At 42.7% G+C, this 23,827-nt stretch overlaps 7 protein-coding genes across 9 annotated transcripts in view; 3 read left to right on the top strand and 4 right to left on the bottom strand.

The window, feature by feature from the left end:
• Positions 1–746: 746 nt before the first annotated feature.
• Positions 747–23,827, bottom strand: part of LOC126556316 (oxysterol-binding protein-related protein 11) — a 97,776-nt gene continuing 74,695 nt past the window's right edge. For both annotated transcript variants that reach the window (XM_050211562.1, XM_050211561.1), the window contains exons 2-3: positions 1,426–1,524; positions 747–1,354 (exon numbers count right to left, since the gene is read on the bottom strand). In XM_050211562.1, coding sequence (XP_050067519.1) covers positions 801–1,354; positions 1,426–1,510 — 639 coding nt within the window. In that variant the 5' untranslated portion in view covers positions 1,511–1,524 and the 3' untranslated portion in view covers positions 747–800. The remainder of the gene's footprint in view (positions 1,355–1,425; positions 1,525–23,827) is intronic.
• On the top strand, positions 3,447–8,206 carry LOC126568798 (polycomb protein suz12). The gene is made up of 6 exons (XM_050225431.1): positions 3,447–3,694; positions 3,800–3,846; positions 3,922–5,642; positions 5,728–6,085; positions 7,023–7,338; positions 7,803–8,206. Exons 1-6 carry the CDS (start codon positions 3,484–3,486, stop codon positions 8,198–8,200), a joined length of 3,051 nt encoding a protein of 1,016 aa, XP_050081388.1. The 5' UTR covers positions 3,447–3,483; the 3' UTR covers positions 8,201–8,206.
• Positions 10,741–13,705, bottom strand: LOC126568813 (G patch domain-containing protein 1 homolog). The gene is made up of 2 exons (XM_050225456.1): positions 13,645–13,705; positions 10,741–13,580 (listed from the first exon to the last, which is right to left on the bottom strand). Exons 1-2 carry the CDS (start codon positions 13,703–13,705, stop codon positions 10,741–10,743), a joined length of 2,901 nt encoding a protein of 966 aa, XP_050081413.1.
• LOC126556171 (methyltransferase-like protein 22) lies at positions 14,136–16,779 on the top strand. Of its 2 annotated transcripts, none has more exons than XM_050211392.1 (6): positions 14,136–14,213; positions 15,108–15,310; positions 15,503–15,859; positions 15,944–16,129; positions 16,203–16,382; positions 16,462–16,779. In XM_050211392.1, the coding sequence occupies exons 2-6, from the start codon at positions 15,235–15,237 to the stop codon at positions 16,767–16,769; spliced, it is 1,107 nt and encodes a 368-aa protein (XP_050067349.1). In that variant the 5' UTR covers positions 14,136–14,213; positions 15,108–15,234; the 3' UTR covers positions 16,770–16,779. The 2 variants fall into 2 exon arrangements, with proteins under 2 accessions (XP_050067349.1, XP_050067350.1); XM_050211393.1 differs by lacking the exon at positions 14,136–14,213 and adding an exon at positions 14,408–14,473.
• LOC126556266 (uncharacterized) lies at positions 18,614–19,530 on the top strand. The gene is made up of 2 exons (XM_050211502.1): positions 18,614–18,884; positions 18,958–19,530. The coding sequence occupies exons 1-2, from the start codon at positions 18,630–18,632 to the stop codon at positions 19,528–19,530; spliced, it is 828 nt and encodes a 275-aa protein (XP_050067459.1). The 5' UTR covers positions 18,614–18,629.
• On the bottom strand, positions 20,480–21,514 carry LOC126556212 (zinc finger protein 431-like). Its single transcript, XM_050211439.1, has 2 exons — positions 21,320–21,514; positions 20,480–21,250 (listed from the first exon to the last, which is right to left on the bottom strand). Exons 1-2 carry the CDS (start codon positions 21,512–21,514, stop codon positions 20,480–20,482), a joined length of 966 nt encoding a protein of 321 aa, XP_050067396.1.
• On the bottom strand, positions 22,232–23,606 carry LOC126556107 (zinc finger protein 277). Its single transcript, XM_050211317.1, has one exon. It carries the CDS (start codon positions 23,592–23,594, stop codon positions 22,245–22,247), a length of 1,350 nt encoding a protein of 449 aa, XP_050067274.1. The 5' UTR covers positions 23,595–23,606; the 3' UTR covers positions 22,232–22,244.

The raw sequence follows: 23,827 nt of genomic DNA, 5'->3' as shown, positions 1-23,827 counted from the left end.
GTTGACCAGATTTTTTGAGAACTAACCCATTAAAAGGTACACAAAATATTGCTTATCTGTAAGCTTATAATGAAAAAAAAAATTGAATCGGGTTACGGGATTCGGGATGTTAATTCTAATCCAGAATTGAGATCTCGTGTTTGTGAACAATAACTTTTACGTTTTTTATAGCTCAACTCTCATTAAAATCAGCGAAAGGTGTACAGCCCTCTTGCACCAAAGAGTACTGGTACTGGTTTCTCCCAAAAGTTATTTTGTTTTATAATTTTTACTTTTTGTGAAAAAATAAGTATTTTTTGGGTAGTAATAAGTAGCCAATATAAAGAGATTTAAGTTTTATCACAGTAGCTTTCAGAATAAAAAAAGGTTATCAACAACAGTCATCGTTTAACATTAAGCCATATCTGCAATAGTTCGTAACCCTACAAGTAACCATATACCGGGAAGAGGCGAACGAGATCTTAAGGACCCAAACCAAAGCTTCTCTGTATAAAAAAATTGCTTACCAACTGTGTAACACATTGCACAATTATTCATCTGTATTTTCTCTACTTAGTGTTCGATACATCAATATTCGAGGTTAACTATATGATTAGATGCAGTTCGATTTGTTTCAAATACAATTTCTATTGCCCGTTTGCATTACCATGGATAACATTTACGAGAACGGGTGGGCAATTGGTAGCAAAGCTACCTTTTGCTTTTGTGCAGTTTTTAAACTGTTTATCAACCAGTTCTGGGTCCGGTTTTTTTTAGTACGAATTTCTATTACACCCATCACGGGACAATGGTCGCTTTGGCTAGAAACTTTGTTCCAGTCTTGGATCGGGAACTAATTCCTGATGCCTTTGCAATAAACCTAAACACTGTAGCAAACAGTGTGTGCTAGCGGCAGATAATGCTTTCACCATGAGCAGATCCGGATCGGTGTTCGAGAGCGGACCGTTCAAATTCTCGATAGCACGTGCAAGGGCTGCATTGCTCAGCTCTGTCTGCTGAAGCTGTTGTCTTGCCGCACCGAACGCATCATGTGCTGCCAGCTGATCGCGCGGAGGAAGAGCAGTTCCGGTAGAATTCGAATGACTCTCGACGACGGCCCGCAATCCATCAACCCACTCTTGACGAGCCCGTGCATCTACTGCCCGCAGCTTCAGCATATCTCCGGATGCGCAGTTCACGGTGAACGTTTTCGAATCTTCATCGCTCGGACAGATCACAGCTCCGGCTAGATGGACCTGGCCGCGAGGAGCGCTACCGACGATGTGGGTGTTTGGATCTTCGCCAGCCGGTTCGCACAGATAGTAACTAAGCAGCCCACCCTGTGCATCCACACTAAACCACCGGTACTGCCAGCCTGGGAAAACGTTATGAATTTACAACGCTCGTCATGAATTGAGGCGGTGGGCGAATAAGCTGATTACTAACCTTTCACTACATTTGTGTACTTGTACAGCTGACCGCTGAGTTGCTGGCGATTCATGCTCAGCACTTTGTTTAAGTTAGATTCCATCTTCAACCCACCCGCTATCAACCGATTGGACTGTTTGTGATCGAAAAGGAGCTAAAGAAGCAGATAAGTTGCGGTTTTTGTTTGTAAAAAGGTTGATGCACCAAATTTCCCAACTTTTGTTTGCGAATACCATCCGACGCACACGCATACATTGACACAAGTGCACAAGAATGCATTTCGTGTTTTAGTACAATCCCCATCCCAACCCAACAGACAATTTTATGGCGTACGAGGCTCGAACACCGAAACCGGCTCGAGTTCGGACGGAGGAGTGGATCGAACAAGTTATACAATTTTATCGCGGATTTAATTGAAAGAATAACAGCTCACTCCATCAAAATTAATCATACTTTTAGCTAAAGCTGACAAATTAAAGCTTTTTTAACAGCACAATCGGAGGTACAGGGTGGCTTTCAATGAGCAAAGGATTGGAGATTGTTCCGAGCTCAGAATCAAATCCGGACAGCACTTGAAACATTTGCTTTCAACATTTCATAGTATGAGAGATTTGTAATTCCATCTAAAGAATCGATTTTGCATGCTTTGTATTTTAATCCTATTGACAACATCTTTGTAAATCCACCAACTAAGGCAGTACTAAGGCAAATTTGTATTAAAACTTAGTAGAGTAGTAGAGGTTCATAACGTAATTGGGTCAATAGGGTAATGGTTATGGGGCAGCCCGGTGCTGTAGGCGACAGCGGCACCGGTCTTCATACGGGAGGACAGGAGTTCAAATCCCATCAGGACCGTCGTCCCCCTGTAGTGGGGACGGATTATCCAATTACGTGGTATCGGAGAGTCGAGTAAGCCATTCGACGGCCTGCGTGACCTTAGAGGTCGTTAAGCCAAGAAGAAGAAGAAGAAGAAGGATGAAGTGGTTCTTCTTCTTCTTCTTGGCTTAACGACCTCTAGGGTAATGCCATCCATCGAAAATGGCTTTCTAGACTGCCGATACCACGCAGTTGGACAGTCAGTTCTCACTACGAGGGGACGGTCCGGATGGGATTTGAACCCCGGTCCTGCTGTTTGAAGACCGGCACCACTGTTGCCTATACCACCGGGCCGCCCTAGCCGGGCCGATGTAGTGGTTATTAAGGCAATTTCGTCAATAGGGTATTTTTTGTTGCAATCACCTTGAACAGCTGCGGCTGTCAATGGTGAGTTTTGTACTAAAAAGTTCCAAGCGTCACCCACTGTCAAGCACAGCCTTTTTGAGCGGGTAGGTACTGCAGATTACTGTAATATTCTAGCCAGACTCCTCACGGAATCAGCAAAATACGCTTATCCGATCCAACAGCTTCCTTCTTCTTAAAAGCAATCGTTGCTCAAGATAGAAGGTAACGATGCCATTCGCGTAGCATTGTGAGCGTCGGAGTAAATACTCGAGATCGGTAATGGTGTGCAGTGGGCTTTTGCTGTGTAGCACCCGTAAAGAAGCGTAACAAAGTGTACTGCTGCTGCCGCGTTCTTCGTGTTTCTTCCACCGGGGGGAAAAATACTTCCATTACTCGCAGGCAGTGTTTTTTAAAACTCTAGCAAATGGTGATGGTGGTGTAATTCCTTGGGTGGTACACGAATAGGCAAATTATATCCGTTTGGATGAAAGATTCACCCAGAATATAGCACGAATATCGTTCAAAGATAAAGCACCGAACACAGACAGGCTTCAGAATACGATGTGCTGATCAGCGAGTGCGAGTGAGATAGCAGGTGCGGAATCCCCATACGCTCTGAAAAGTAGCAGCAGCAGCAGCAGCAGGCAAGCCCTATATTTCTGTCATTTTCGTGTGAGTGTGTTTGTGCGTGCATCACAATATACGTACAGCACTATTGTTTTGCTGCATGGTAAAAATTCGCAAGAAATCAAAAGCATCCGCCAGCCGTGTGGCCTGACTACCACCACCGGTTCGAAAAGAGGTGTTTGTGTTTTTTTTTTTCTCGCGTCTTGACTGCTTACAAACCACGGAGCAATGGAAAAACAGGCACGGAAGCACGCAGACGTTTCGCCTGCTGGAGGAGGAGGAGTAGGCAACAATCCTTCGCCGTCGAGCAGCAGCAGCAGCAAAACTCGTAAAAACAACCCACTGAAGAAGAAAGAAAAGGACGCGGAAGTAATGGGCAGACCGCCACGAAACGAGCTACTAAACGCTGATCACGAGGTATTCATGCAGGCTTTCGAAAGTGAGTATTTTTATCCCATCTTTCACGATGTAAAACGAATGCATTTTAGAATATTTGCGAAGACTCAATTGTTAACAAATAACTATCTTTTACTTCCGTTTTTAGAACCGACGCAAATTTATCGATTTCTACGAACGAGGAATATCCTGAAGGTAAGAAGCAAAATAGTAGCGGTTGCTAAGTAACCAACATACTCCACTTACTATATCCATATTCCATTCTACCAGCCTATCTTTTTGCAACGCAATCTGACATACATGCGTGATCGCATGTCCCGATCTCACAAATCCCGCCAGTCTTTCAAAATCGACTCGATGCTTGCACAAAAAATGACCAAACTACGTTTGGAAAAATCGAACGAGATGATGTTTGCCGACGGTTACTTGACGTTGCGTTTTCTCGGCTTTTTCGATGCACGGAACCAAACGATGCGAAATGGTGCCGATAGCAACGGGATCGTGTTGCCATTGAAAAGCACGTTTGCCGAGGAAACGCACGATGACGGCGAGAACGTTTCGGACTACGGTCGCAAATGTGTACAGGTTGAGACAAATCTACTCAAGATAGCACATACCAAACGTAAAGATATGTCCGCCACCCAGATGCAGCTGTCCGTTGGGAAGTCGCAGGTGCTGGTAAACCCTAAAGATGAGCAACAATCGTTTGCTAGTAGTAGCAACAGTAACGAAATTGAAAAACCACCCTTCGTTAGCATACCGACGGATTCGTTTAACACAAACAGCGTAACGAATGCGGCCATGGCTGGACCACCGGTGTCTTTCATTTTGCGCTTCCGCGTGCAGTATATGGGCTCTTCGGCGTCGATTGCAAACGGTACCAATGGTGAACAACAACTCTATCTGACAAACGGAACCGTTAGCGATGGGGAGGAACCGTCCGCCAAGCGACAGAAGCTGCACAGTCATGGTAGCAAAATGTACAGCACCGAGCTGACGCTGTGCGATAAGTACGGCCGGTGTCTGTTGAAGGAAGCCGACTACGAATTAACGGTACGGGAAATCATATCACATCAAAAATCGGTCGCAGTCAAGTATGGTTCACCGATGAAAAGTCGCTACTGGACCGCATTTTCCGATGCTTGCGAAATTATGGACTGCATGCCTTCGGACGACTGTGACATAGTACCACCGACCAGTGAAGATTTTATCGATCGCTACGAGGAGCTGATCAAACCGATGCTCAAAGTGCGGCTACAGTGGACCAAAGAACCTCCGCACGTTTTCGATACCGCAAGTTCCGAGATAAAGACGGAGAACGGGTATAACGATAAGGAAAATCACAAACCACCGTCACCAGCGTCGGCGACAGACTCGTTCAAGAAAGGACTGAACATCAACATTAACAATAATAGCATTCTAACGCCGGCAGCGGCCACCGCTGACCATTTAGACGACGTCGAACAGTCGCTGAGTGAGGGCAATGCGGCCGAAGATACATCAGCGATCGATGTTAAACCGGAAATTGCCCTCGTGCCTAGCAGCGCAGAAGTTGCTGCTCCAAAGAAAGAGAACGATGAGAAACGGGTGGTTTACCACTTTATGCACAATAACTATTCGCGCCAGCAAACGGAAAACGTGAACGAATTTGCATGCCCTTGGTGTTGCCTAAACTGTGGCATGCTTTACTCGTTGCTGAAGCATCTGAAGCTGTGCCACGCACGATTTAACTTTAATTACGTGCCCATCCCGGAAGGTGCTCGTATCGATGTGACGATAAACGAGTTGTATGATGGTTCGTACAATGGGTCGCCACACGATTTGCTCGGTCCTGCGACAGCGTACACGGTGCGTGATCCGTTACGCCGGACGGTCGTTACCAATCTGCTCGTCTGTCGGCCACGGCGACCGAAACCGAGCCTGGCGGAGTTTATCGATAATGATGAAAACGAATTCGATAGCCAGAGGCCCTACATTACCGGTCACAGCAGGTTAGTATCGTTCGGGTCGAAACGAGTAGTGTCTGATAATCTGGCGTTCTGTTAATGATAAAATATCCCTCAACTCTCCTGCTAGAATGTACCATCACACCATGACTTGCCTGCCTGTGTATCCTCGAGAGCTCGACATTGATTCGGAAGGCGAGAGTGATCCACTCTGGTTGCAGCAGAAAACTATGCAGATGATTGACGAGTTCACAGACGTGAACGAAGGGGAAAAGGAGTTGATGAAGATGTGGAACCTGCACGTGATGAAGTACGGCTACGTTGGTGACTGTCAGATACCGATCGCATTAGAAATGTTCATCAATCTACGGGGTCGCGAGCTAATGGCGCGCAATCTGTATCGCAACTTTGTGCTACACATGTGCTCGATGTTTGACTTTGGGTTGGTATCGGCCGACGTCATGCAGCGTATCATTCGAAAGCTACGGGTAAGTACCTTACTGCATCGATTTGATTTAACCCCCTGTACCAGACAACCGGAAAAACTTCATATTCCAGGTATCTGAGGCTACCCGGGTAGCAAGCAAATTTTGTAGGCTTGTAAGATGTTTTTTTATGTGAATTCCTATATCAATGCAATATGTAGGTGAATGTTTAGTATACCCTTCTGCTTTCCATTAAATTAAATATGCAACCTCAATTGTAGTAATTTTCAAGTTGCAGATCTTGATAGCTTGACAAGTTTTGTTGGATGAAGTAAAAAAAACAAACAAAAGTGTTATTTAATTTGATTGAATTTGATTTGAACAAAATTTGATTGATAATATGTTTCCAACAGTTTACAGAGCTGTAAACCTCAGATATAATAGGTTTTTTCAGGTTGATTTGATCAGTCTGAACATAATTAAAATGCATAAACAACGTTAACGGATCTTCGGTGACTGTTTTTAATAATAATTATTAATTAATAACTGTTTAGAAATTATCTTTCATGTTTTTTAAAAAATTTAAATTTAAAAATATTTGTCAACTGTGAATATTTATAAAACGAAAACGAATAAGAGTAGAAAAAGTTATTTTGATTTTCATAAGAATTACATGTAAATTAGATTACGTATACAAAAGTACAAAAGCCTTCCAAGTTGATGGCCAGCACGGGTAGCCCTGTTGCCTGAAATAGGGCTATAGGTAAAAAACAATTCTGAAAATTTTGTTTAGTCTATTCACGAAAATTTACGAAAATTTACAACTAAAGATAGCTGTAATTGCTCATATAACACAAATTTCAAGTCATTCGGATTCCTAGAATCGGACAAATATGCAATTAAAATTGTTCGGTTTGTTCATACGTGTAGCTTGGTTGCCTGGAATAGGGTTAAGATCGCAACTTTTTTGCAATATTTTTTCCTTTGCTTGCGATTGTAGAAAATTCCTGCAAACGATACGGAACTGCAGCAGACGGTAAAACAATCGAGAACCGAGCAGATGAACTACTGGAATAACGTGACCGTGCACAAACAGCAAACAGTAAAGCCGGAACTCCACAGGAACGGTAATGGTGAACGCACTGCCGGTACAGGCGCTAGTACGTCTGTCTCCAATACCTCGTCGTACCATCATCATCATCAGCACCACAAGTCTGGACACGGTGGTAGTGGAAGCGGTCCATCCAACACCGGCGATGGGCAGCAGCGAAAGGTTAAGCCGACCATAACGCCTGCGAAAAATACGGATCCCGGAGGTTGGTATACGCTTTAAGCGTTGTAAATAGTTTCCGTAACTACCCTCAAACCTTCCATTCTTCCCACAAATCTAAAGAAGTGCTCCTGTCTTGCAGTTTAGTGTAAGATAAATGGGGTTGGGATTGGCTGAACGATTTGATCTATTATTCCTACTACCGTTCAGCGACTGTTTTCGGTGTTTATGATTTGCTATTTCTTACGTTTAATTTTTTTCTTTGTTTAACTTTGTACAGAAATATTCGTTTCACTGCTTTCCTGTTGCTTTTTGTTTTACTAACTTATGTTTTTTTTTCTTTCCTTTTTTCTTTTCATTATCTCGTTTTGTTGTTGTTGTGGTTTTCACCTGGTTTGTGTTTGCCATTCTCACGGGGTTTTGTGGCTTTACACCATCACTACTGCTCTTATTATGTTATCAATGCTTTGTTCGATGTGTTTCGCGCGTTTCGTGTTACATATGCTCCAGCCGAATTACCTAGAGGCCGCCGAAGTGCTGGTAACACGGCAAAGGGTTCCCCCATCAACAGCAGCACCGGCGGTTCTGGTTCGCAACCATCATCATCATCATCATCGAGCAAGGCTTCTAGTGCCAAGCCTTTACATTCCACTGCCGCCACGATGGTGAAACCATCATCATCTGGGAAAGCATTATCATCTGCATCGTCGTCATCTGTCTCGCCCTCGGGCAGGAAATCATCCACTAATAAATCCTTTGTCTCTCCTTCTACCTTATTCACCACAAACCTGAACAAACACCAGAACAATCATAACCATCCAACGGCCACATTTTCCCCAATAATGACGCGAAGGAAATCTCTCTCTTTAGGTTCGCATCTTCTGCTACGAAAACGGTCTCTGAACTGATGCTGGCTCTAATTTCGGGTTCGCACTGGGATAAGGATTTTGGGCAAAAAAAAACACACACACACACATACATAAATGCGATTGACTAACAAAGAGACGAAGCAGTAAGAAGGAGGAGAGGGTACGGCGGGGAAAAAGCAAAGGTATATTTTAAAAAACTTTAGGGCTTTTGAATGCGGCAGTGTGCATTGTGGACGATCATTCAAATCGCTCCAGATATAGCATACAAATATTTTTATACATACGTACTAGCCATGTAGGAAAGCAGGTAGTAGTTGAAAGAGGGGAAATGGAAATTAACGACCCACACGCGGTACACTTAGTGAGTAAGCTTTATTTGGAGTCAATGAAAAGTGATTATAAATTTTGAATTCAAACGTTTAGACAATTGTCAGGCAACTGGAAAATCTGGATTCTTACTCTAAACCCTAACCGTACGTAGGGAAACGGAAAGTGTTTGTGTTTGCTTGTTAGGTGTGGAATATATATGAGGTCAAAACCAGTGAAGAGAGGAGTAGCAACTTGTTTAGAAAGAAAAGTCTTACCTATATCTACCTAATCAAATCCAGAGACGTAATGGGAAACAGGAATTGCTTTTTGAATTGTGAATTGTGAACAACAACAGAGAGAAAGATATAATCTAGATCTTTTTTTTCTACATATGAAACACATATGATTATTATATCAGCCCCATATGGAAACAAACTTATGCAGGAATATTTCTCGGGAAGTAGTGAAAATAATTGAAGTAATGGATAGCTGTAGTTTAGGCAATAGGTCGTCATGTCTTTTGTGAGGAGTGCGCGACATATCGCGTAGAAGAATAAAGAAATGCACATATACCTCGGAAGGATGCGGGCGCGGAACTGTTACTACGCCTACCGTGACCGTTCTTTCTCTTTTCGTTGTTTTTCCCTACGCCCTTAGTGACTCCCTTTTTTCTGTCTCACTAGTTGTCGTCTATGTTGTAATCGACTATACTGTAGGATGCATACCATCCCATGTCAATGGATGAAGTGTTCAATCAAATTAGAAAGGAAAGAAGGAGGGAGAGGAGAGGTTCATGCCGTGTTCATGCTCCAATCACTGCCATTTGTCCAACTCCTCCTGGTACGCGACAACTATGACTGATTGTAAAAAAAAAACACACACCCACACGTATAGGTGCGCTTGTTTGGTGATTCAAACAAGAAAGGTGTGAATTGTTCATATTTTTTTTCAAAATTGTTTTGCTTCAATTTTTTAAATCAATCAATGTGTTTAACATACGTAGCCCGTAGTATGAGCTGCGCAAGCATAGTATAGCTTTTTAAGTTGTGTTTAAAATATTTTTTTTCTGTTCTGTTAGTTCATTCTTAGTCCGACTTATTCAATCCTTTAGGGAATTAATTTTTTTCTGTTCCGTTAGTTCATTCTTCTTAGTCCGACTTACTCAATCCGTTAGGGAATTACGTTGGGATAGCATAAAAAAGCTCTGATCGTCAACCTCAACTAGGAGCAATACTGGTTTTGGTAAGACAGTAGGGTTAGATTAGACATGGGGAAAACGATTCTTTTTTAAGATAGTGTGCGATACAATTCATTCAGTTTCGTGAACTGATAGCGGGTGCGCAACAGTTCTATGTAGCGATGATTCTTTGCGCCGACTAGACTAGCGAACTGACGGTTCAGTGAGCTGCGGCTCTTTCACACAGGTAATGAAAATAACACTTTCGACAGTTCTTCCGGAAGTAGTCAGTGCGGTGTCAATTCTATGAACCGACGAATACATACATAAACCGTCTAGTCGGTACAATGCAGCATCGGTACATACAACTGTCGCCGCACAAACTGCGTGCGGAAGAATCGTCATTCCTATTATTACTTTGCGGGACTCGTTCATTCAGTAGAAAGATTGGAACGAATCGCACGGTTCAGACTCAGTTTGCTCATGCCTAGTTTAGATAGGTGTGTAACTATCAGTGACGGATTTAGAACCTCAGTGGTCCTAAGCGGAAAGGAAGTTGGGGACTCCTATCATATTGAATCTGTTGATCCGAGAAGTGGGGGAGGTTCTTTGGGGATACGGAGCCCCCGTGACCGTCCGTTAAACTCACCACTGGTTACAATCCCTGTCCAAATTAGCTTGCGAGACTTGTACGTATACCATGTGGCCAGATAATCAATTTTTGGAACGGACAGCTAAGATTTGGTTCGGCGTTATGGGATGGGGCCCGTTCGTTTGTTCCTCCAGTGTTCCATCACTAGCTGCGGGGCTTATTTTTATTCAAGGCAAAGCAAAACTGTTACAAAAACTGAAATATTACTCTAAAGGGATTGCGCGGAAGAAAATTGCAGTTTCTTTTACGAATTAGGAGTACGTGTCTTAGGTTTGCTTATGTTAGTCCAACCAATGTTTTTTATGTCGAATTTAAACAATGGCGCAATAAAACGATTTAGATGAACAATATTGAAAAACAAAACTAAAAACGTTCACACTAATCCTTTCACATATGAAAGAAAATTAAATTCAAATTTATATATTTTATTTAATCATTTCATCAATGTTTACTCTTATGCTTATGACTGCTCTTTTTTTTGTCCTTTTTACTTTTAGCTTTCACTTTGCTTTTGTGATGATGATGTTTGTGTTTTCGCTTTTTCTTTGCCTTACCCGCGGACGTGTCCTTCTCGATCCAAATTTCTTTGTACCTTTCCGATTTTTTCTGAACACCTACAATCTGTTGTGGGCCTGCTGTCGCAACACCTTCACTCGATGGATTTCCTGCACCTTTCTGTGAAGGTAACTTAGGGCCGTAATATTCCGATTCATCCGAATCGGATGCACTGTCCGGTTCTGAATCACTTGAAGAATCACTAAGCACCGTTGTTGCGTCTCCTACAGGATTGTTCGGCATCTCTGATCGGGATGAGCACTCCAAAGGGCTATCCCGCTTGGGAGTATCTTCATTCCCATTTTGTGGCTTTTTGAATTCGAACAAAGTTTTAAAAATTCCCCTCGGAGGTGAATTGTTGCGCAAAATGTTAAGCTGACTGGCGGGCTTTATCGCCACAAAGCTGTCGACCATTTTAAGCTTTTCCTCGTCGGTTAACGTCCCAATCGGTCTGGTGGCAGGTGGTTTGCTACCACCATCATCCTCCTTATGGTCGTCCTCTTCTTCGTCGCTGCTACAAAAGATGGATTTGAACAGATCGCGTTTTTCTTCAGGTTTTTTATTCGTTGCTTCCAGAACTTTTGCCTCAAGCTCCGTCGTTTGTTTCTTTTCCGTCTTTTTTGGCGGTACTACAGTACGAGGAGGTTGAACAGTTAGCAATTCCGAAGATACCTCCTTAGTTTGCTCTTTGTTGGCATTCGATGGTGGGTGCGAGGAACTTTCGATTGAGAAAAAATCTTTCGAGGAAATTCTAACACTCGTTCCCGGTTTCGTTTCGCTGGTTTGATCCTTGACGAGAGATCGCTTCACTTCATCTGGCTGTGAAACGTCCGGTATAATGGTTGGCGTTACAAAATCACGCCTATTAGTAACGGGAGCCTCCAGATAATCGAATACGGAAAATTTTCCCTTTTCCTTTCGCTTTTTCTGTACATCATCTGTCTCATCTGCCATCATCCCGCCGAACGGTTCTGGAACATTGAACCGTTTGCAGATGTCTTTGTGTGGTTTCCACATTACGCGTGTACGGTGCATACGAATTTCACGCACCTTTCCTTCATCCCCATCGACAGGAATGGTTTTATCCGCGATCAAGCTCGAAGCCGTAACGAACCGCTCAGACATCAGTCCATCCAAAGGGCGATACATGCGTTCGGCCTGCATGAACTCCTTCCATTCTCGTGCTCGATCCCAAGCTGACATGTTTAGTGGTTGCAACGATTCTAGATACTGCTCCCGGGTTAGGTAACGGTCGGTAGGTTGGAAAGCAAGAAACCGTTCATATCGTTCCTGTTTTTCGGGCATCGCAATGAATGGTTTGAAACCTTCCTTTGTAGAACCGATATACTGACGCTGCAGCGCACTAGGTTGGTGCACTAATCCAGACGGTATCAATGAACCAGCCGGTTCCTTTGTATCGTTTCCACCCGTCATTCCTTCGCCATCATTACGTTTTATCTCTCCAGACGATGATGGTGTCTCTTCATTCATAATTTCTCGACGTACAAAATTTGTACTACGTTTGTTAATCATTTCCAACAACGGATTGCTGCTAAGTGCTTTTTCGCCTAAAATTACGCCTCGTTCCTTAGGGTCAAGATCGTGTCTTCCGAGACCTTTGATTTTATGTTCATTTTCCTGCTGTATTTTTTTGGCACGTTCCTCATCGATAGGATTAAAGCGGGATCTGCGTTCTTCCCAATTTCTTGGTCTAAAACCATCGGGCAAGTCCACTCGAAATACTTTTTTAGCTAGCTTACGAGCGTTGCTGGCAGGACAGAAATTCTCCAGTGCGTTTGTTTCGTTGCCAGTTTTCTTTCCTTCGATCGCACGTTTCGGTTTAGCTTTATCTTCAAGGGAAAAATCATATCGCGCCATGTCGTCACGTGCGTACACATCCAGGTCGTCATCGTCTTCTAGCGCTCCTATACCGAAAGCTTGTCCGCGGATGGAAAGCTTTTTGTTGTTCCGATCGACCACCTCGAGGGTGTCGAACAACCGAAAAGCTTTGGACGATTCGCCTCGGTCCAGCCCACTGTAACCCAGGCCGAATGTGTTATCCTTCAGAGCAGCTACCAACGGATCGAAATCATCCGGTGCGAATGTTATCTCGTAATCGCTATCGGAACTATCACTGCTACCATTGTCTCTATCGTTTTCTCCCTCGTTAATGTGTCCCGATCGACCCGGTATCTCGCAGCCATACATTTTCATAATATACTGCTCCTTGCTGGTTCGCTCGTTGGTTCGTTTTTTCTCTCGTTTTGTTTGTCGTTCGCCGATTCCTTGGCCCTCACGCCAGCCCATTTTCTTAAGAATTTTTACCGCCGTCTTTTCCTTTGCCGGTTCGAGCAGGGCTCGCAGCACTGGCTGACCCGGTATCGGACCTTTCGAAAAACTCAAATCAAGCCTTCGCTTGTGCGATCGAACACTGGCACTGTTGTGGGCAAAGTCTTCCTTAGCCTGTACACGCTGCGGCGCAATTCCAAACTCGCCCAAGTCTTCTTCATCCATAAAATCCATCGGATTTTGCTGCCGAGCAATCGAGGATTTCTCCGTTCGAGAGCTTTTGAACTCCGTCGGTTTCCATCCTTCTTCTGAGCCAACGGTATTCCAATATCCAGCAGAAAAGCCTCCGGTAAATGCTCCATGAAAACGTCGCTTACCATTGCTATCCAGCACGATTTGATCCTCCACAGTGATGGGCTTTTTTGACGGTACCGCATCTGCAAGGAGTAATATTGTTTACAGGATAGGGGGAAAAGCAGAAGCATGTTTACCATAATTTACCTTCTTCAAAAGCTGGTAGTGCTGTTCCATATCTGCAGAGTGTTTCCTCGTCTTCGTCCATTTTGAGGAGACAGCAATTTGTAAGCAATTTGCTAAACTATGTAAAAATTTATGCAATTTACCGAAAATCAAACGCAATCACAACTCCTGTTTTGTTTATATACCATTTCTGGATGGCATTGCAAATCTGTCAAAAATACGTACTGCGCACAAGGTGTCTACATGCAACATATCACATTTCTCTGGTAAAAAATAACAGTTTATATTTTAAGTTGCTATTTTTACTGCATCAATTTTGTTAAACTTTGCAAAACGAACATGTTTTGAGGTCAACAAATTCCTAATTTCAAGCCACAAATTTCCACTCTTTTAGCAACAAGTCGAATTCATCGCAGAAGTTTATCTACCCATCTTGGTTGCACCTGCATCATCTGATGCCTTTGTTTACATCTTCTCCCAGACTATCTCCCCGGATTAGAGCGCAGAAACAAAATCAACAAAACACCCTCCGTTTGTCGTCTCGACAACCTTTCGGTGATGCTAAATTCGTGATCAGCTGTTTGTGAGCGGTAGAGAGCTATTTATAACACCCTACGAAAGAGTACGTACTGTGTGCCCGGTGATCCCCAGCATAAACGTGAATTGCTACCGTATTGCCTTTTAACCTAGACCTTTGGCTCACTTCTCAGGTGCACCTGGCACGCGTGCATTCGCCCCATAGCGGAAGGATGAAGCGGTATCGGCATCTGGACCAGCTGGACTCTTTTCATTCATAAACTGTGGCACTCGTTCAGATCGTTCCGGTCTGCGTACCATGGAAACCGATCTTGTTACACATCTTCTGTCGTAGCGGCGCAAATTGTAGTGTCTAGCCCATGTAAAAATAACGATTGAAGTAATCACGTGCAGCTTTCACTTTCGCGCTTGGATCAAGAATAGAATGGCCATGTTCGGCTGTTGATCATCACATGGAGTAGCACCACGTCTGGTGAACCTGTTGTTACCCCACATGAGTTTTTTTCTTTTTATATGTATTTGAATAGCACGTCACATCGTCGTCGTCTGGCCACTTGGCTACGGGTTGCAGATAAATTACGTTTATCTAAACAACACTGTCCACTGGTCCTTATGCTACTGCACGAACATCAGCGCAGATGGGCGCTATTACAGCAAACAGATACCACAATACGCGAATTCTAAACAGCGGTGATCGTGAACGGCAAATTATTTATACACAGCATAAAACCGCACAAGTCGACGCTTTTGTTGTCATAGACCATCCCGCGTCGGTTCCATTTCGTGTTGCGAAGAAGAATCCTACCCGAATCGCTACGGTCAGTCAGCCACGCCGTATTCTAATATTGTCGTTAGTTGAGGCGTTGAGTGTGATCGTGAAGCACGTTGCGGTGGATTTATTCACAATTTGGCACCGGGTAAAGTTCTCATCTGATACCCATTCCCAGTCAAAGATTTGTGCTCAGTGATATTCAATGGTTGTTGAACGAGTGAAGGAAGGCGTAAAAAGACTCGCAACTAACATTCCTTATTTTGCATAACGTGAAAAAGATTTGCCAAACGGTAGAAAATACTATGATGTCCGTGCTTGAAGTAACATCGGAACTGTACGCCGAGGCAGAATTCTGCAGCACAGATACGGGTAATGGTAGTGAGTATGAAGGAAATTTATTGTATCGCTTCAAAAACGCTTGTAATGCCACATTTGGATTCATCGCTTAAATGAGGATGCTAGAGAATGCGAGTGATTCGTGAATCGGCGAATATTTCATAACTTTTCTCATTCTTCTTTCTCCCTTTTTTGCACCGTTTTTTGTTCCGTCGGTATCCCGTTGTGTTGTAGATGCTATTTCTAAATTTACCTTTGTGTATCCAAATCGTCGTGAAATTGACGTAAACGGTGGTACACAAACGGGTCAGGAGAATGGTAAAGGCAAACTGACTAACGGTCTGCCAGACAGTTGCAAGGAAAAGACACCAAGCATCAATGATCCTGATGACCCGGAGAGCTGTATAGAAGAGGAATCGTATGAATCAGATTACGATGATGAAAGTGTGTGCTACGAGGAGGAATCCGATTCCGAAAGTGAGTGTTGCAAAACATTGAAACAGAGTGAAAGAAATCCGAAGCCAACGATCAAGCTAGATAAAGACGGAGATCTTGATGTAGAACGACAGCGAAAGGGAGCAATAGAAATAGGTAAGATTTAACCGTTACACACGAATAAGTGGATTTTAAGTGCTTGTTGTACTTTCATTTCCGATTTCCTTCACTTTTCGTTAGAACATCGTAAATCAACCCGGTTGGATTTAGTTGGGCTACAGATATGGCGTGGTGCATTATTGCTGGCCGACTATATTATGCACAACGAGCGAAAGTTTAAAAATGCCCATATCCTTGAACTAGGTTCTGGCGTCGGGCTTACGAGCATAGTTGCCAGCATGTATGCGCGAGAAGTCATTTGTACAGGTACGGTTTGAAAAGGATTTTTATTATTTCGTTTGTCTAATCCAAGTATGTGATCATGCATTCTATCGTGTAGACATTGACATCGGAGGACTGCTGGACTTGATACGTGGAAATGTGCAAAGAAATGCTCACCTTTCAAATCCACACTGCCGAGTGCACGTAACTGAGCTTGATTTCAAGGCTAGTTATCAGGATTATCCGCGTGAACTCAAAGACAAGCTGCAGCATGTACAGTATGTGGTTGCGGCCGACGGTAAGCCAGTTAGGTGCCAGCTGAACGTTGCTAAACTACATTGCAATAATTCGTTACTTTTCCCACCAATTCCCATCAGTAATCTATGACGATGACATTACCGAAGCGTTTGTGCGGACGATTGTAAGCCTGCTACTAGAACTGCCGAAGCTGAAAGCAATTTACATCGCGCTCGAAAAGCGCTATGTATTTACGCTCGAAGACATGGATTCTGTTGCGCCGTGTTATGATTATTTCCTTCGATACTTTCAAAAACGGAACAGCCGGTTTGGCGTTAACCGCTGGAAGCTTATCAATGTGTGTATGAATTTTCCGCGGTACTTCGATTACGATAAGGTGAAGGATTTGGTACTGTTGAAGATATGTCACGCCAGCAGCAAATCATAAGTTGAATTGTGATCAAGTTTAATTATAAATAAATGGTGTTCCAAGATTTAAAGCTTACCACAAGCACGTTCGCTGAGAGATCGTTGATCGTTCCCGCTCGAACCTAGCAAAATAGTTCCATTTGTTTTGTTAATCGTTCCGTTCCGATCTTGTTTTTCTTATCCTTCTTGGCCTGCTCAGGGTTGAGCATATCACGTAGACATGGCCAGTGCGCCAGTCCGTTTCTAGGAAACTCGGTCTAGGGTTGCAGTCCTCCATCCACGGCTGCATCCGATCTGCGACAGGTTCAACTCCATTTGATCCAACCAACGGGCTCGCTTAGTTCAGGATTCGTAAGAGTACTACCGGATATATCATCATGCAATATATCGTGCATTTCGTGTGTCCACCGGAATGTAGGAGTTTGTAGAGTCCGTAGTAGACACGATTTCCCTGAAAAAAACGCCAGTAAGTTTCGCTGCATACGTTGTTGTCCTTACGATCGTACCAAGGAAGCACAACTCCTCTACCACCTCAAGATCGTCGCCGTTAACTGATACTTTGCTTCCTAGTCGGGCTCTATCACGGTCAGAGCCTCCAGCAAGCAAGTATTTGCAAGCATTAATCTTCAATCAATTAATTTTTTTTCGGTTAAAGAGTGATAAAGCCCTTCAAGTTGTACGGGATTCATCTCATGCAAGCTTGTGTGAAAAATCACGGTAGATTGTGACCATTATGCGTAGTACATAAAAATATTTTTTATTCAAATCATTATTAAAATTAGGAAAGTTATTTGAAATTATTGTTTATTCAATATTATATATATTTATTTATTTTAGATTAATATTTTGTCTGCCTCATGGGCTACACAAAAAGTGTCTTAATAATTAAGGATGGTGAGGGGGACAATTGGAGGATTAAAAAAATTGCACACGACACTAACGAGGATGCAAGGAAGAGGAGTCGAGTAGACGAGAACGAAAATGGCACACAGAGACATTATAGTCGAACAAGTGGTACGCGTTGTTGAAGGCCGATAGCGCTCTTAAAAAAAGGTTCGTTTGAACCGTATCGCGTATGGCGGGATGGGATGTGTAAGTTTAGTGTCGCAAAAGCTAGCTTATGTATAAATCTAATTTATAAAAACATTTCACTAACTTATTTCATCATTTAAACGAGACAGTTCATACTTTAATTTAAATAATTCTATATTGGGCCATATTTTTTAATTTAAATGGCTCAATTTACGGAAAAAAATTATTTAAACATGATTTGAGTAGAAAGTGGATTGAATTACTAAAATTTTATTAAAACTAGTCAAAATAAGATTTTTAGGATTTTATAAACCGATAGTTTTAATATTTTCAATATGTCCTACTCTGCCATGTTCACAAACGACTGTGGAGCTTGCATGTGAGATTGCTGCGTGCAACTTGAGGGCCTATATTACTCTTTAGCCTTTATTTCATTTTTTTTTCGTTAAATATCGCAAAACACGGTGCTGAAGAAAAACTGTTCCCACAAAATCCCACCCCCCACAAATTTCAGTTTTGCAATTTTAAAATCAGTTCTTTTCCATCAGAGGTTCTCGTTTCGTTCGTTTTGTATTTTGAACAAGTTGTGTTCCGTTCCTTTTTTCAATAAAATTTCCCAACACTAGTTTCCTCACCTTGATTGATTTTTACTTTAAGCGTCACACCCTAACTATAACAACCTTTTGCAAGTACAGCGAGAAATAAGCGGTTATTTTGAGTTTTAGGGCGAAAGTGCAATCGATTGGCCTGCCCGTTTTGTGTAAACAAGAAGAAATTGAGTCTTCTGTGTAGAGAGCAGTTTTTCGTGGAATAAAGTGTTATCAGGAATCAAATAAAATAAAACACCATGGCATCAATTACGATTGATTTAAATACACCCTTTATCACGCCGGATTGTTCCCTCAAAATACTGCGTACAATATTTGAACTGTTGCTGTTCATTCGTAGACAAATTCCTTTTCCATACTCTACTTTTCGTACGATGGTCAACAAACAAGAACAGTCGGATGGTGTTGATACCAGCTCTGTGGCTGGTTTATGCGCTAAAATGCAACGAGAAAAGGCCCAGCATGTGGTGAAATGTGCAGAACAGATGCTTGAAGTGAGTATGCAGTGGGGTAACAAATAGAAATGCGGTGCTCTTCATTAACGTTCGTTACCATTCTACATGTCAGAAACTAGAAAAGATATTGAAGCACCATTCGACCAGCGAGCTAATGTTCCTGTTTGGCAAGACAATCTACACGGCAAAGGAAGCGTTCGTCATAAAACTGCCGCCCGTCGACACGAATCATTTCGGTGCCAACCATCAGGACACATTAGCGGGTATTTTACGAAAGATAGGTTTACAACTAGTGGTTTGCAAAGAAATTGTAACGGTACAGAATGTACTAGGCGACACAAACGTCTTCGTTATGTTACAATTATCAACAACACTTGAACCTGTTAGCGAGTTGTATGGGGTGAAGCTGTTGGACGAATATAAGCTACCGAGCAAGTGTACATCATATGCGATCGAGTTGAAAACGACAAACGTTTGTGATGGAGAAATATCATCCAACTGTTGCCAACAGCTGAAAATTTATAGCGAACATGCGGAACGATCCTCAGAAATCAGTACGATAGACGACACGCAAAAAATCGAAACAGAACCAGGAGCCACATTGGCCACTCGTTGGTTTCTGCTAGACAGTGTTGTGAGTGGTTTCTCCCTAAAGTCTGCAAAGCAAAATCAAATGTGGAAATAAACACAGCCATGCAAAGAAAGAACGATTTAAATCAATAACATGGGTGGGCAGATACGTAGTAGTTCCGATGAATAGTATTTAATCCACATGTATGAATTTGATAGCTATCAGTTGATCAGATAAGGAGTTAAAATGTCTTTATAGTGATAAAAACGGATTTGTTGGGCTGATCAATGATTGATTTTTTGTGAGTAAAAAACACCATTCAAACCAAACAATGGGTTGATAAATCTTACTCGCACTCTGCACATTTACCTACATACATAAAGTATTTACTTTATGAGTTTAAAAATGCCCGTAGCGATACAGCCGACGCAAAACGCAGTGATCGCCGGGAAGAGGTTGTTTCTCAAGAAAATGTTCAAGAAATTCCATAAAATGGATTTTGAGATCCCATAAAAAAATATTGATGGAGCTCTGTCGATATCTAAGGAACTGTTGTACCATATGATTCGCGATCATTTCGATCACTATCGATCAGAAACAGCAACGTGTGGATTGAAGCTTTTAAATTACAATTAAGCCGAATTTTTGTGTCTATATGTGACTATGAGCAAAACCAAAGGAAAAAAAAACTATTTCCTGACGAGTAGCGATTAGTAGACTAGAAAATAATGCCAGCAGGAAGGAAATGGAGTTCCGACGATGAAGTAATCGTTGAAAAAAGGCCTATTTTGAGGTTAATGACAAACTTCGTTGTGATGTCGAAAAGAAAGTGGAGATCGATATAAGCACTGTTTTGATTTCGAAAGCAATTAACTTGAGTAAACAAACTCGAATTTTGCCTAAAAATCCTTTTACCATGGTTAGGACTAAGGCTTATCTACCCACCCGTTTACACAGTAAAACTTCATTTGATAGTTTTTATTCTACAAATACTACACTTGGAGGCAATAATGTAAAGTGGAAAACTAGATTTACGTTTATATGATTCCGGCGTACATGTCGGTCATTTTTGTGCCGAATGTACGTGTCGGACGTGAGAAATACGCTCACTGGACGTGGTAAAACGCTTGTCGCAATGTGGACAAGCGTGTGGCTTCTCTCCCCTGTGCACCTTCAAATGCACGTACAGTCCATTACGGGAAGAAAACTGTTTGCTACACTCCGTGCACTTGAAATGTTTTTCCCGGCTGTGGGTCAGCAAGTGTTCTTTCAGCTCGTTTCCCTGCTTGTAAGTTTTCGAGCACAATTGACATTCGTACGGACGTTCGCCAGTATGTGTACGCATGTGTCTCGTTAAATCATCCGACCGTAGAAATTGCCGGCCACACCTTTCGCAATCGATCTTACTGCTGCCCGTTTGATCGTGTATCCGGCTGTGTCTGCGCAATGTTTGTGGTTGGCTAAAACTCTTGTCGCACGTATCACAGTACCATCGGTTGTTATTTGATTTGGTTGGTCCCTTCGGCGATTTCTTGCCTTGGATTTCGGCCTTTTTCTTAACACGCTTTTGCTCACTGCTGCTCAAATATGTTTGCGTAACGTGCAGTGAAGTCCTGCCTTCCTGCGCTTGGCACTGTTCGTGAGACAGCTCCTCCGCTATCAGTGAGTCGTCGGATTTAATTTGAAGAATCTTATCCTCTTCTACGCTTTTGAAGTATTGCTCCAACAGTTGGTCGGATCGTTGGCATTGTTCGACGAACTGAAAGGCGCTCTGTGCTCGAGCGCTACAATCGGCACAAATACTTGTCGGTATTAGCTCTCCATGTGATTCAAACTGGAAGTATTAAAACTGTCGGTAAGTAGCTCCTAGGCAAATGCGAAGAAGCATGGGTTTCAACATTACCTCATCATTCACAAAAACCGCTAGAATAGCGCGGAAAGAACTCATATGCTCTACACTGGTTGGCTTCACGTAAACATCGTCAATGTGGTACAAATCTACCTTACTATCGGAATCTTCCGAAAAGCAAACACGGCACACGTCCGGTAGCTTTGCAAAGATACGTTCGAAATCCATTTCACATTGGTCTGTTTCCATGCTCTAGCGCAGAAAAGACTTGCTCGGGGGTTAATACATGAATGAAAATCGCGCTTTCAAAAGTAAACAAAAACATAGATGGGTCTGACATTTACTGCCTCTTCTTCTTCATTTTCACACTACAACTAGGGATGAGAAAAGTAGGAAAAAGGCGGAACTGTGATTCCAGACAATTCCAATAAGCATCGGAACCAATTCCGACAGGTAAGAGCAAACAATCCTTCCAAAACCGTCTGGAACCATTGCAACCGTTAGAAACGATAGAAACGACCCGAAGCGAAGTCGGCTAGGCTGATTTTTTCTTTTTGATGTAATGATTTTTGTCTTTGTTTTGTCTGCCTGCACCTTTGATAATCGATAATTGATAAGTCTTTTGAAACATAACGGATGACAATCGTTATATTAACGCAGTTTGTCTTTGTGATGAAACTAAACACAACAATTTCGTATAAAATTACCCATCCGATCATCAAAGGTGCTCGCAGAGAAAATGAAGACAAAAACCATCACAACAAAAAGAAAAAAGCGCCGAGCCGACTGCGCTTTCCATTTCTTGGAATCGGAACTGGAATCACACGTACCGTGGGTACGTTTCAGAGAACCCATCACTAACTACAACATCAGCTGAATAGGAGATTCATGCGCTGAAAAACGAATGGCCAACCTGCTTGGAAGCTGATCAATAGGGGAATTTTATTTTATCACAAGCAACAGATACTTTTAGAGCATTTTACAATTTAAAGTTTTCAAGTGACAACGATTCGGCATCGAGATTAATAGTGGCATTAACGCTTTCCGATATAACGATCGATCCTTCCTCCTGCGATAAATCATCATCCTTTTCATTTTCCACCTCCTCCAGGTGGCACAGGAACTGATCGTCCTCGTACGTGGGAAAGAAGTATTCCGGCCGATCCCAGGCACACGATTCCTTGTCCAGCAAGAAATGATTTGCTTCCTCTAGATGTTTGCACAAGCTATCATAATCGTTGTACTGCTCTCCGCACCCAATACACTTCCGGATGTGCATTTGTCGTCGAATAAAGTTTACCACTTTTACACGCTGATAGAAACTCATGCTAACTACGGTTTGATCAAAATTAAACCTATGCTTTTCCACCATGTGCTGCTTCAGACGGTCGATGTTATTTTCGGCATGGCTACAGAACAGACACGTCGTCGTCTGTTCTTCCCCATTCCAATCGGACCAATCGGAATCGGAATCGGAGTCCGATGCAAACACGCGGCTTTCTTCTTTTCGCTTGGCAATGGGAACATACTCGGGCTTCTGCTTTAGCCGATAGTTGACGAGAAAGAAGCGGTCGTAGTAATGATTATCAGGATTGATGCGTTTGTGGCCCTTCTTTCGCATGTGCTCTTTTAGTGTGGGTCGATCCTTGAATAGCTTTTCACAGAACAGACAAAGCAACTGGTTCAACTTTTCCTGCACAACGTCTATAAGTTCATCTACAAACACCAAATGTTCCGGTTTGCCGAGCAGCAGAAAATGCTTCGTGTAGAGATGGCTCACATATTCCGGGCGCGTTTCCGATCGATAATCACGGCAGTATAAGCAGCCACGGTTGAAATTTCGATCCGTTCGTTCAAACTGGTGACGCGTGAGTACTAGCTCGAGCTTCTCGCGCCGTAACCGTTGCCGTAGTTCATAATCCAAGGGTTCGACGTCACTGAGTAGAAAGTATTTTTCACTCTGCGAACTGGTACTACCATCGGGCAGCTGGTTCAACAACATTGCAGAACAATATTTGTCAACAGGTTCGTTGCTGAATTTTTCCTTCCAGAAGTAACAGTAGCTGGGTAGGCAGGCGATTTCCTTCACATCGGCCACTACCAGCCGATGGATCAGATACAGATGGGCCAGATATTGATCGGAGCCATTATCGCAGCTGTGGAAGTCGTAAACGTTGCTGCAGAACATGCATGGCACAGCTCGCTCGTTGACCAGCGATGTTGGTGGCTCCGGTGATGTGTCTTTGGCAAAGTTGAGCGGTCCTATTATTGTAGTTTTGGACGTTTCACCACCTGAATTGTCGGTTTTAAGGGATAAGTTTGTGCTCATTGCGAGACGAATTGGAGACGAAAAATATAATTGATTGCGACGACGTGAGTTTGATTACTTCAGGCAAAACAAACATGCTTTTCAGTCATCGAGCTGGTCATGAGTATTGACATTGACATTTTTTCAAAGAATTTCAATGAAACCACTATGCAACCCGAAAATCGAAACACTTTTTTAGTTTATCGAAATTTACTATTTCATGTTGTAAATTTATGATATTTATTTATTTATTT

Source organism: Anopheles maculipalpis, chromosome 2RL, assembly GCF_943734695.1.
Source record: "Anopheles maculipalpis chromosome 2RL, idAnoMacuDA_375_x, whole genome shotgun sequence".
In the NCBI taxonomy this organism is placed as follows: domain Eukaryota; kingdom Metazoa; phylum Arthropoda; class Insecta; order Diptera; family Culicidae; genus Anopheles; species Anopheles maculipalpis.
This window is presented reverse-complemented; position numbering and strand designations above follow the sequence as displayed.